The following is a 13,364-nucleotide window of genomic DNA, read 5'->3' as shown; positions in this document are numbered from 1 at the left end:
CGCTTGCAGATACCCCAAACCTGGAGCGCCAGATAGGGGTACTAGTCCAGGTTCCAAACACACTGCAGTCACATGATAAGAGTTTATTGGTGCCCCCCTTGGTCTCCTACGGCGACCTGACAGTGCGAGCCAACAACTCTTTCTGCCTGCACTTGTGGCTGAGGTGTGTTTCCGAACCTATGGCCTGTTGCTCTTGGCACTCATTCCCAGTACAAAAAAAAACAAAAACAAACAGACAAACAAACAAACAAAACCCACCACAAAGACAAAAAGCATACTAAGAATGGACCAAGGGGGAGCCCAAACCTCCTTAAAGGACCCGCTCTGTCCCAAAACAAGGCCCTCCCGTTTTTCCTTTACTTGTCCCTAGGCTGGAGGTTCGGGGCCGTCCACGGGCGCGTAGGACGCTTTCCTTCAGAGCTCGTGCAGCCCGCAGCTGCTCCAGACTTCTTGCAGCTCCCAGCCGAGCCAGGGCGGGGCCGGGCTGCCGCGGTGGCCGCCGCTGTGGCCTCTGCAGCAGCCGCACAGGAGGTGGGGCGCCGGAGAGAGGTGAGTCCCAAGGAGGAAACTGCTGCGATGGGGCCAGCCGTGGATCTAGCCAATACTATGCAAGGGACTGGCCTAGAGGGCGGGACCTGACTTAGCGGAATCTTTGCAAGTGGGGAGTGAGGCTCAAGGGTCCAGAAACGTGGCCAGGTGGGAGGTCAGCTCTCACAGGAGGGTCGAGGTGGGGGTGGCGATGGGTCTTGGTAACTGCACCTATCCTGCAGGGTCCCCCAGTCAGGGCGCGTTCCGCTGACAGCGGAGAGGACTCCGTAGCGCTCCCACCGAGCACAATGCTCGAATTTGCCCAGAAGTATTTCCGAGACCCTCGGAGGCGTCCCCGGTGGGTATAAGAATATACCGTCTTCCTCTCCCCCTTCTCTCTCTTGAACTCGTTGGCCGCCAGCTCCACTTCTGGAGGGTGGATCAGGAAGCCCCTTAGTTTCAGACTCTGGGTGCCTTCCTGCGGGTAGACTGATTGGAAGGGGCAGAGATGTGGCCAAAGGCTGGGATGCAAGACTGGGTAGTGGCACCCATTTGTTGCAGGGACGGCCTCAAGCTGAAGTCTAAGGAGGACCGGGAGTCCAAAACTCTGGACGACGTGCTTTGCTTCACTAAGGTGCATGTTCTGTGCCTCAGTTTCCTCATCTGTAAGGTGGTGTTAGCAGAAACTTTCTTTCTATCCCCTAGAGCAAATAGATTGTCCCCATTGGAAGCCTCTGGCTGACAGCATCTGGAGCCAGGGTTCCTTGCAGCACAGTCGGTGACTGTCCCTATTTTGTGATATGGGCTCTCCAAGCTGCTGTAATTCAGTCTGAAAGCATGGTGCAGTCCCTCTTCTGTTCTGTCCCCCGCTTCGTTGTGATACAACCCTTTGGTCTCCTCACAGGTCCCGATCCAGGAATCCCTCATTGAACTCAGTGACAGCAATCTCAACAAGATGGCGGTTGACATGTTTGTAGGTGTGTGGGGTGTAATACTGTGTGACCTGTGTTTGCTGCCTCTCTTCTCTGGTTCTCAAGGGTTGTCTCTTCCCCAAACCCGATGCACTTTGAAGAGAATGGAAGCCTCTCGCTGTCTCAGCAGCAGGCTCCCAGGGAAAGAACGGACTGTGGGGACTCTTGGGATGGGCAGCTTGGGCATGGTGGGCCTGAGCAGAATGGGTCTTTCCTACAGCTGTGATGAGGTTCATGGGAGATGCCCCACTGAAGGGCCAGAGTGAACTGGATGTTCTCTGCACCCTCCTGAAGGTCAGTCCCGCCCAAAGCATTGCCTCATGCTTCTGTCTTGCTCTGTGCCTTGGTTTCCCCCATTGTCAGTTATAGTGCACTGGGAAACCTCTTACGTTGTCCAGAGGGGAATGAATGTATCCTGCTGGTGTGTGTGTGGAGGGGGGGGGGGGCAGAGAACCTCCAGACCTGGCACAGCAGGAGATTTGGTGTGCCTTTTTTTTTTCCAGCTTTGTGGAGACCATGAGGTCATGAGAGATGAATGCTACTGCCAGATTGTGAAGCAGATCACAGACAACAGCAGCCCTAAGCAGTGAGTAGCCTGAGCCTCTCAGCCCACTGTGCCACACTCTCCCATCTCAGAACTTCCCCCTCCTCCGCTGTGTTCCACTTCCCTTCCTCCCTGCTTTATGTTTTGGGAGTTGCTTGGTCAAGAGCATGGCATTTCTCCTCTTTCTTCCTCTATGAAAAAGGCAACCCTGTTTCAGTGTCAGAAATTCTCATTTTCAACTCCTAGGTGTGTGGGATGCCATATCGGTTCTTGGTTCCGTGCAACAGAAATCCAACTCAGAGTGGTTTGAACAAAAAGCAAGAACCTATTTGTTCGAGCACCTGAAAGTCAGTCAGGGTGTGCCTTCAGGCACAGTTGAGTCCAGGCACCACTAGAAAACAAGCTTTTAGGGATGGGGAGATGGCTGAGGGGTTAAAAGTACTTGCTGCTCCCTCAGAGGAACTAAGTTCAGTTCCCAGTACCCATGCCAGGCAGCTCACAACTGCCTATGACTCCAGCTCCAAGGGATCCAACTCTATCTTCTGGCCTCTACAAGCACCTGCCCTCATGCGCGCGGGCGCACACACACACACACACACACACACACCACCACCACCACCACCACCATCATGATCATCATCAACAGTGACTCTTCAGAAAGGTGGCAGGCTTCCTCCATCCTCCCTTCTTTCTTCAAGGCTGATAACATTGCCCTGCACTCTCTCACAGTTAGCAAAGTGACAGCTTTGAGAAATATTTCTTTTTTTTTAAATAAGATTTATTTATTTATTATATGTAAATACACTGTAGCTGTCTTCAGACACTCCAGAAGAGGGAGTCAGATCTCATTACGGGTGGTTGTGAGCCACCATGTGGTTGCTGGGATTTGAACTTCAGACCTTTGGAAGAACAGTCGGGTGCTCTTACCCACTGAGCCATCTCACCAGCCCAAGATAGAAATTCTTCAGCTCAGGAACCATAAGAAAAGCAATGCTGATCCAGTTTGTTACAGAAATACTCAAATCCAAGAAGATGGACTTGGGTTGGGAGGAGTAGGGTCTGGCCCCCATGAGGCCACTCTTACTAAGACACCTCTCTTCTGCTTTCACTGTTACAAAACAGTTGGCCTGCTAAGGGTGGGCAGATGAGCCTAACAACACCAAGAACACTTTTGCCAAGTTCTGGCCAGAAGAATACTTTTTTTTTTTGTCAGTCACTCAAACGAGTTGACCCTGGATAGGATAGGAATGGTGAGGCACTACCACACAGCTCCCAGAATCATGATATCTGGGGACTTTTCTGGTTTTTTGTTTGTTTGTTTGTTTGGGTTTTTGTTTTGTTTTTGTTTTTTGTTTTTTTTTTTGGTTTTTTTTTTTTTTGGTTTTTCGAGACAGGGTTTCTCTGTGTAGTCCTGGCTGTCCTGGAACTCACTTTGTAGACCAGGCTGGCCTCGAACTCAGAAATCCGCCTGCCTCTGCCTCCCGAGTGCTGGGGTTAAAGGCGTGCGCCACCACTGCCAGGCCTGGGGACTTTTGCTGTTTACTGATATTTGTTAAAGCAGAGACATGAGTATTTGAACTTCATTTTGGACTTTCAAGAAAGTTGCACACTTCCAAGTCCAACTTAGAATAAAGAACACATTACAGGGGCTGGGGAGATGGCTCAGTGGTTATGGACACTGGCTGCTCTCCTAGAGGTCCTGAGTTCTATTCCCGGCAACCACATGGTGGCTCACAACCATCCATCTGTAGTGGGATCTGATGCCCTCTTCTGGCATGCAGATGTAATTGCAGATAGAACACTCATCTGCATAAAATAAATAAACCTTATTAAAACAAACTAAACCATATTACATTTAGTGGCGCTAGTGGTGAGGATGCATGTGTACCACAGTCCATGTGTGGAGGTTAGAGAAAAATGGATGGGAGCTTCTCCCTTCTACCATGTGGGTCTCCAGGATCGGACTTGGGTTGCCCAGCTTGGTGGTAAGTGCCTTTACCCTATGAGCCAACTCTCCAGTCTCTGAAGGGCAACTTCTGACAAAAGAACCTGAGCAGAACCTGGGTGTGGTGGCATCTCAGAACTCAGGAGGCAGAAGTAGGAGGAGCAGAAGTTCAAGGTCATCCTTGGCTATATACTGAGTTCAAGGCCAGCCTGGGCTACAGGAGACCCAGTGGGAGTTGGGACTGGTGAGATGGCTCAGCTGGTTAAAGGTGAGTTTGACCCCTGGAACCCATGTGCTAGAAGCGAGAACTGACTGCTGAAGTTGTCCTCTGACACCTCCGTGTGTGTGTGCTAGCGCATGTGCAGTCATGCAAGTAGATATAAAGAAAATTTAAACAAAAATAAAAAGAGCCTGGACAGTATTTCTGAGATGCTGAAACACAGAGGGCAGACAGTGGGCTCCAGTTGTGCCCGGATTGTTTTATACTCCTTAACTGCTTAAAATTCCCCATAAAGGGTTTGATTGGCACATTGTCATTCACCATGTCCCTGAATGACGGATCAGATCTCATTCCCACAGTGAGGGACAGTTGATGCCAAAGCACCAGAGAGTTAAAGTCACACTGGGTATAGTGGCACTTGCTGTAAGCCCTTCAGAAGCTGAAGTAGAAGAAGTTTGATGTCAGCCTGGCCAGCCTGGCCTTTATAGCATCTCTCTCTCTCTCTTTCTCTCTCTCTCTCTCTCTCTCTCTCTCTCTCTCTCTCTCTCTCTCTCTCTCTCTCTCTCTCGTGTGTGTGTGTGTGTGTGTGTGTGTGCATGCACATTCACCTGTGAATGCAAACATGGAAGTCAGAAGTTGATTTTGGGTATTTTTCTCTTTTGTTCTTTCTTCCTTTCCTTTCCTTTCCTTTCCTTTCCTTTCCTTTCCTTTCCTTTCCTTTCCTTTCCTTTCCTTTCCCTTTCCTTTCCTTTCCTTTCCTTTCCTTTCCTTTCCTTTCCTTTCCTTTCCTTTCCTTTCCTTTCCTTTCCTTTCCTTTCCTTTCCTTTCCTTTCCTTCCCTTCCCTTCCCTTCCCTTCCCTTTCCTTTCCTTCCCTTCCCTTCCCTTCCCTTCCCTTCCCTTTCCTTCCTCTTCTTTTTTTTTTTAATATTTTTATTACATATTTTCCTCAGTTACATTTCCAATGCTATCCCAAAAGTCCCCCATAGCGCCCCCCACTTCCCTACCCACCCATTCCCATTCTTTTGGCCCTGGCATTCCCCTATATTGGGGCATATAAAGTTTGCAAGTCCAATGGGCCTCTCTTTCCAGTGATGGCCGACTAGGCCATCTTTCGATACATATGCAGCTAGAGACAAGAGCTCCGGGGTACTGGTTAGTTCATCATGTTGTTCCAACTATAGGGTTGCAGATCCCTTTAGCTCCTTGGGTACTTTCTCTAGCTTCTCCATTGGGAGCCCTGTGATACATCCAATAGCTGACTGTGAACATCCACTCCTGTGTTTGCTAGGCCCCGGCATCGTCTCACAAGAGACAGCTATATTTGGGTCCTTTCAGCAAAATCTTGCTAGTGTATGCAATGGTGTCAGTGTTTAGAAGCTGATTATGGGATGGATCCCTGGATTCCTTCCTCTTCTTTCTTCCTTTCTTTCTTTCTTCCTTTCTTTCTTTCTTTCTTTCTTTCTTTCTTTCTTTCTTTCTTTCTTTCTCTCTTTCTCTCTTTCTTTCTCTCTTTCCTTCTTCCTTCCTTCCTTCCTTCCTTCCTCCCTTCCTTTTCACAGTATCTCACACTGAATCGAGTACTCACTGCTTTAGCCAGTAGCTCCAGGGATCTACCTGTGTTTGTCCCCCAGATAGCGGCCAGGGTTAGGATTCCTGGAGCAGGGATTCCCCTGGGAGATGGGTGCACAGGAGGGATTTCATTTCCTCATGGCCAGAAGTGAAGGTCGTGGCAGAGGTGAGCAAGGACTCAGCATTCTGAGGTAAGGCTCTGAAGTGGGGTGCAGGCACACGCTGCCATGCCCAGCTTTATCTCAGAGCTGAGGATCCAGACTCAGGTTCTCACGCTTGCCGAGCAAGCCCCTTACCCACCTTGTCCTCTTCCCAGCCTGAAAAATGGTCCTTATGGGGAGAACAAGATGGCTCAGTGAGTGAAGAGCTTGCTTTGCAGGCCTGACAACTTGAGTTCAATCCCCAGAACCCATGTAAAAATGGGAAGAGAGAGCCGACTTCACAGATTTGTCCTGTGACCTCCACCTACTCCCAGTGGCATACTCGCACACGACACATGCAAATTACACACACACAAATCTTAAAAAGAGGGGGAAAGGTGATTTTTTTTTTTAGAAATGTATTTACTTTTATTTTATGTTGCATGGGTGTTTTGCCTGTATGTATGTCTGTGTGTGAGTGTCAGATCTTGGAGTTACAGGCAATTATGAGCTGCCATGTGGGTGCTGGGATTTGAACCGGGGTCCTCTGGACGAGCAGTCAGTGCCCTTAACTGCTGAGCCATCTCTCCAGCCTCCCACAAAAAATTCTTATACACATTGAATAAATATTGTTCAATATTTTCAATGCTCTTCAGAAAGAAAAGAAGCTCCCAAATCTAGATACATTGGCCTCAGCTGGCCCCACGCTCGTTCATTCCTGCACCAACCACAGTGGCTCAGGATGCAACCAGAGTTGACTGAACTCTGACTGACCAATCTTGGATCCTGTGCCCACCTCTATGCCACCTGTGATGTAACTCCTGCCTGCTTACAGGGACAGCTGTCAACGAGGCTGGAGGCTGCTGTACATCATGGCTGCCTACTATAGTTGCTCTGAGGTCTTCTATCCATACCTCATTCGCTTCCTCCAACATGTGAGCTGGACTCCTGGCCTGCCCTTCCAAGGTGAGAGGCTCTGAGTGGGGACTCTCACACAAGGACAGGGCATGCAGCCATGGGCTGGGAAAGCCTGGCCATTGTCTGGTGCTGAGGCAGTAACTGATATACCTGACTCTACAAACATTCACGGAGATCTCAAGGGGATTCTTGCAGTGGCTCCTCTGACCTCATGTGGGTGTGGCCAGGGAAGACTTCCTGGAGTGGGAATTGCCCCGGGCAGTGTTTGCACAGAAAGAGTTTTCAGATGGACTTTGCAGGAGTCAAGGCCCAGAAGTGGAAATGCATGGCACAAAGGAGAAATGAAGGAGGTAGGGCAAGAACCCAGAACCCCAAAGTAGGGCCCTGCTCCACCTCGTGCAGTCCTGCATGCCCTGCAGTTGCTGACAAAGTCTCAGCTTTACCTTTGTGGGATGGACGAAGGGGCTGCTTCCAGTTTTGTTTCCATAGCAACTCTAAGACAGAGGGGTGATGTGGTGATTCACATGTGTAATCCCAGCACTTAGGACATGAGACAGGAAAATGAGGAGTTCCAGGCCAGCATGGGATGCATAGTGTCATTTCTCTTGTTACCATAAAACACCATGACCAAAAGCAACTCTGGGGAGAAAAGCATCTGCTTCAGCTTAGAGTTTCCATTATGGATGGAACTTGAGGTCGGAACCTGGAGGCAGAAGCTGAAGCAGTTGAAGAAGTCAGGTTCACTTTCAGCTACCTTTCTTTTTACTTTTCTTTCAAGACAGGGTTTCTCTGTGTAGCCCTGGTTGTCCTGGAACTCACTCTGTAGACCAAGCTGGCCCTGAACTTAGAGATCTGCCTGCCTCTACCTCTGCCTCTGCCCCTTCCCCTGCCTCTACCTCTGCCTCTGCTTCTGCCCCTTCCCCTGCCCCTTCCTCTCTGCCTCTCTGCCTCTCTGCCTCTCTGCCTCTCTGCCTCTCTGCCTCTCTGCCTCTCTGCCTCTCTGCCTCTCTGCCTCTCTGCCTCTCTGCCTCTCTGCCTCTCTGCCTCTCTGCCTCTCTGCCTCTCTGCCTCTCTGCCTCTCTGCCTCTCTGCCTCTCTGCCTCTGCCTGCCTCCCTGCCTCTGCCTCTGCCAGACTGGGATTAAAGGAGTCACTACACCCAGCCTTCATCTATCTATCTTTTACCTCCCAGGGCCACTTGCCTAGGGACACAACCAACTACAGTGAGCCAGGCCTTCCCACACCAATCATTACTCAAGCAAATGGGGGGCTGGAGAGATGGCTCAGCGGTTAAGAGCACTGACTGCTCTTCCAATGGTCCTGAGTTCAATTCCCAGCAACCACACGGTGGCTCACAACCATCTGTAATAGGATCTGATGCCCTCTTCTGGTGTGTCTGAAAATAGCTACAGTGTATTCATAAGCATAAAATAAATAGATGTTTTTATAAAAAAAAAAAAAGAAAGAAAAAGAAAATGCCCCATAGACATGTCAACGGACCAATCTGACAGGACATTTCCTCAACTGAGGATTTCCTGTTCCTGGTGTCTCTAGGTTGTGTCAAATTGACAAAATAAATAAATAAATAAATAAATAAATAAATAAATAAATAGTGATTACGTGCACTAAGACCCTAATTCTAGGGGCTGGGGCCCTCTAATCAGTTATAATGATGGCAGCCATAGAGAATGAGTCCCTCCCCCTGAATCTTCCTCTGACTATTGACTGACAGGGATAAGTAGGGAAGGGCTCTCGGGTGGGAGATGACTACAGAATGTGCCCTGGACTTCCTGACTCCACCGTGGAGAGGGGGAATATACTGCTTAGCTTAGATGCGTGGAGCATCGAAGAAGGGGGTCTCTGCCCTGTGCTGTTCAGTGAAACCAGGCACTTGGTATGTAGTCCTGGTTGACAGGGACTGGGCACCATCATGCCATCCATCGAGCCATTTGAGAGCGAGTAACAGGCAACCACTAAGGAGTATAAGTATCTCTAGGTCCACACAAAGCCAAGGGCAAGACACATTATAACCGCATGAGGTGTACATTTGGCTCCTGCTCAAGGTCCTAATCTTGGTGAACGACTGCCCCTTGCTGAGTTCACTTTTCTCAGCTAGCAAAATGGGGATGAGACCTGTTCCTCCCAGGGAGCTCGTGGCTGGGGTAAGAGGAACCTTTTCCTCCATGGCCTTTGCAGGGATTGCCAAGGCCTGTGAACAGAACCTGCAGAAGACCTTGCGTTTTGGAGGCCGTCTGGAGTTCCCCAGCAATATGGAGCTCCGTGCTATGTTGGTGAGCCTACAGCAGGGCTGGGGGTGTTGAGAGGAGTGGGAGACACAAGCTCTGCCCAGAGCCCCTGGCTAGACCCATGTGCACTGCATGGTGTGTAAAGATAGTTCCTGTCCATCGTCACACATGAAGGTTCCTGCACAGACATGTCTCTGGATCAGGGGACTCCCATGAGGGAGAGAGGGTCCAGGTCTTCATCTTTCTCCTGCTTACCTACCCCAGGCAGGCCGCAGTTCCAAGAGGCAGCTCTTTCTTCTTCCAGGAGGCCTTGAACGCCATCTGAAAATCAAAACGTGCACGGTAAGGGAGAGTGTCTCAGCAAGCTGGTGCTGAAGGGTAGGGATACCAGGCTCTGGGTTGGGTGGGGTGAGCATCAGTGATCCAGCAGTCCACCCACAGCCTCATGGGACACGGCTGACAGTTAGTTGCTCCTCTACTACAGTGGGTTCAGTGTCTGCAGATTCAACCAACTGTAGATGGAAAATGCTTAAGAAAAGTCACATTGGAACAGTACAGATTCTTTTCTTGCCTTTCTCTAAGCAATATCATATGACATATGTCTACACAGCATTCTACTATGTTTGCTATTATCAGTTAAGACTTGATTGAAGCTGGGCGTTGGTGGCGCACGCCTTTAATCCCAACACTCTGGAGGCAGAGGCAGGCAGATTTCTGAGTTTGAGGCTAGCCTGGTCTACAGAGTGAGTTCCAGGGTAGCCAGGGCTACACAAAGAAACCCTGTCTCAAAAAAACAAAACAAAAAAACCAAAAACAACAACAAAACAAAAACAAAAAACAAACAAACAAACAAGTTTTTTGAAAATCTAGGAAGGATATGTGTGGGTCGTATGCAGATAACTAGGCAATTTTAAGTAATCGACTTGACCGACCGTCTTGGAAGTCTGGTGTCTTCAGGACATCTTGCAATAAGTCCCTTATAGATACTGAGTGTAGACAGAAACAGACTTCAAGAGGTTACGAATCACACAGCCTAGAGTCACACAGAGAGTGTGAAATCAGGAGCCAGTTCCAAAAGCTATATCCTGTCAGGCTGAGCCACAGAGTCCTGTGCCCCTTGGTTAGTGGCTAAGGCCCAGCTTGACCTCTCTGGCCTTCCCAGGTGGCCCTGGATGTCATAGAGGGGCTCTGTACCGAGATGGCCCTGACACGCCCTGAAGCCTTTGATGAGTATGTCATTTTTGTGGTCACCAACCGAGGTGAGTAGCCAGGAGGATGGAACATCCTAGACTCCTTCATGACTCAGCACCACCTTTGGCCATGGGAGCCTCTCTACCCTGCCCTGATGGTCAGGCCGAAGGTCACTTTCTCTGAAGCCCACATTCTCCAGGAGAGAGGGCCTCTGCAGTAATGAGCTTGCTCCCCAAGCCTCTCATTTCTTCCCAAAACTGTCTCCCCTTCCAGACTGGGGTTCATGGAGGACAGAACCTCTGGATCCTGTTCTGGTCTCTCAGGCCCCTCGGGGCCTCCTCAGTCACAGAAACTGGTCTTTTGATTCATACAGTTTGGGAAAGTTTCATCCATACAATCAGCCACACGAAATCCTACATAGAAACATTTACCCCAGCCCTCAAGACCCTCACGGGAGCATGTGACCTCCTCTTAAGGTCTCGGTGGGCCCTTCTCCTAAGGGGCTCTAGGTACACAGGAAACCTCTCACACAACCCCAAACCCCTCCAATTTGCAGCATACCCACTCCAGGCTAGTCTTGCCTTCCACCTACTGGTAGTCAGAGCCATCTCCAGTCATCCTGCATGAGTGCCTGGGCTCTTCCTACCCCGGGTCCAGCCAGGACAGAGGGGGATGGGCAAGGCAGGTAGCAGAATGGCTGGAACAGTAGGCATGCTTTGAGCATATAGTAGACACGATTCAAAGTAGTTAGTGGTACAAAGCCTGTGATTGATCTGTTTGGTTTTGTTTGAGGATATGCTGGGAATCAAACCCAGGGTCTCGTGGATCCGAGGCAAGCCTTCTATGACTGAGAAATGCCCCCACCCCCAGACCCTAATGCTATAAAGTCTTTTAAGTCTCACAACAACTCCGTACAGCAGACTCTTCTCTTTGCTGTTTACAGTTGGGGAAATCAAGGCCCAGCAAAGCTGTATTAGTTTTCTGGTGATTGCTATAGCACACCAGAAGCTCAGTGACTGATCATCACAGATGCGTTAGCTTACAGTTCTGAGAGCCAGAAACTAAAAGACGAACGTGGCCAAGACTTCTTCCTTCTGGAAGCTTCAGGGGAGGCTCCGTTTTCAACCTTTCCCAGCTTCTCCAAGCCACCCACTGATTGGCTTGGGGCTCCTTCCCTTTCTCTGAAGCCAAGAGTGGGGTCTTCAGATGTCTTTCTCTTGCCCCAGCCTCAACTCTGCCCCCCCCCCCGCCAACATCTCTGACTTGAGCCTCTTGCCTCTCTTTTAGCATTTTTAGTGCCTCCATTTGGCCTGAAATCTAAGATTCTTAATCCTTTTGCCATAAAGTGACATAGTCACAAATTCTAGGCATTAGGATATTGCTAACTCTAGAGACTGTTCTCGGACACCACAGTGACCTGCTCAAGGTTGCACAGTGGAGGTCAGAACCAGGCAATCTGGCCACAGGATTCTGGACTCTTATCATCAAGCCAAGTAGCCCTCCATAGTACAGCTTTATTGAAGAGGCGGGGCGATGTCTCAGTTAGGGTTTTATTGCTATGAAGAAACACCATGACCAAAGCAACTCTTACAAAAGAAAACATTTAATTGGGGCTGGCTTATAGTTTCAGAGGCCCAGTCCATTCTCATCATGGTGGGAAGTGTCACAGCGTCTGGGTAGACATGGGGCTGGAGAAGGAGCTGAGAGTCCTCAGGCAGAAAGAGACTGTGTTCCACAGTGTGCAGAGCTTGAACATAGGAGACCTCAAAGCCCACCCCTACAGTGACACACTTCCTCCAACAAGGCCACACCTACTCGGACAAGGAAGGCCACACCTCCTAATAGTGTCATTCCCCATGGGCCAAGCATTCCAACATATGACTCTATGGGAGCCATTCCTCTTCAGTCGATCACAGACAGGTAGCAGAACATCAGTGCAAGGCAGAAGCATGTGCACCTCTCCCAGCTTAGAGCTCATGCCTTCAACCCTATCCACCGCAGATGTCCAGCAAGAGGGCTCTCCTGAAGGAGGTCTGCAGAAAAGCTCCTGGCTAAGGTCTACTGTGCTTCTCTGGAAAGGAGCTGGGATTTCTCAGTGCAGCATCCAAGGCCTTTTCTAGACCCTAGTAGGCATTGCAGAGCACTCAAAGCCCCTTCTCTTGTTCCCTTGGATGGGAACTGATCCTCCTGGCATCCTGTTCTATAGGTTTGTTCCCCTTAGTAAGGAAGCTGCATCTTTGCTGGCGACAATGCACTTGGCTGCCAGGCTGGTGCTGCATGTGGCTTAGACCCCAGTGTTCCTTCTTCCAGCCGTGCCTCTTTCTCCCTGCAGGCCAGCATGTGTGTCCACTAAGCTGCCGGGCCTACATACTGGATGTGGCCTCAGAGATGGAGCAGGTGGATGGGGGCTACACACTCTGGTTCCGGCGGGTGCTTTGGGATCAGCCACTGAAGTTCGAGAATGAGCTGTATGTGACCATGCACTACAATCAGGTCAGAGATGCGACCTCCCTATTGCTCTGAACCTACAGTGCCACGCCCAGATGCTTGGGGAACTTGGGGAACTTGTACCAAAGCTTTAGCAATTCCACTTACAAAACACAACCACATTGTTGGATGTGGTCATGTATGCCTTGAATTCTAGTGCTCAGGAGGCAGAAGCAGGCAGATCTCTGTGAGTTAGAGGCCAGCCTGGTCTATATAGCAAGCTCCGGGCCAGCTAGGGCTATATAGAAAGATCTTTTCTGAAACACACAGCAACTTCATTCTGGGACCACATAGTGTTGAGACCTACCTCTGCATAGCCTGGTAGTGTGCTATGCTACTCAAGGACCAGCAGAAACGATGCAAACTGGTTCTGCCCCAGATTTACAGGTCTGGAGACTCTAGATGAAACTCTAGGGTCTGTTTTGACACACTCTCTGGCTTGGGTCTCAATTTCGAGAAACATGTATCTAATGTTTACTGGTTGTGTTTTGTTTTACACTCTTCCCGTGTTTCTATGGAAACTCCGTTATAGTTTTCATCCCTCAGAGCTCTGCTCCCATATGCATCTATCCTCATTCCTCATAAACCAGAAAACCAACGAACCA

General features: G+C 49.7%; 1 protein-coding gene across 2 annotated transcripts in view; it reads left to right on the top strand.

The window, feature by feature from the left end:
- The window catches only part of Myo15a (myosin XVA), a 51,733-nt gene that overhangs the window by 32,460 nt on the left and 5,909 nt on the right, over positions 1-13,364 (top strand). For both annotated transcript variants that reach the window (XM_021176541.1, XM_021176540.1), the window contains 11 exons: positions 371-549; positions 771-886; positions 1,090-1,162; positions 1,433-1,505; positions 1,720-1,793; positions 2,003-2,085; positions 6,754-6,884; positions 9,032-9,126; positions 9,346-9,423; positions 10,244-10,340; positions 12,605-12,765. In XM_021176541.1, the coding sequence (XP_021032200.1) occupies positions 371-549; positions 771-886; positions 1,090-1,162; positions 1,433-1,505; positions 1,720-1,793; positions 2,003-2,085; positions 6,754-6,884; positions 9,032-9,126; positions 9,346-9,423; positions 10,244-10,340; positions 12,605-12,765 (1,160 nt within the window). The remainder of the gene's footprint in view (positions 1-370; positions 550-770; positions 887-1,089; positions 1,163-1,432; positions 1,506-1,719; positions 1,794-2,002; positions 2,086-6,753; positions 6,885-9,031; positions 9,127-9,345; positions 9,424-10,243; positions 10,341-12,604; positions 12,766-13,364) is intronic.

This window comes from Mus caroli, unplaced genomic scaffold, assembly GCF_978045245.1.
Source record: "Mus caroli unplaced genomic scaffold, Mus_caroli_1 scaffold_13, whole genome shotgun sequence".
Classification (NCBI taxonomy): Eukaryota; Metazoa; Chordata; class Mammalia; order Rodentia; family Muridae; genus Mus; species Mus caroli.
This window is presented reverse-complemented; position numbering and strand designations above follow the sequence as displayed.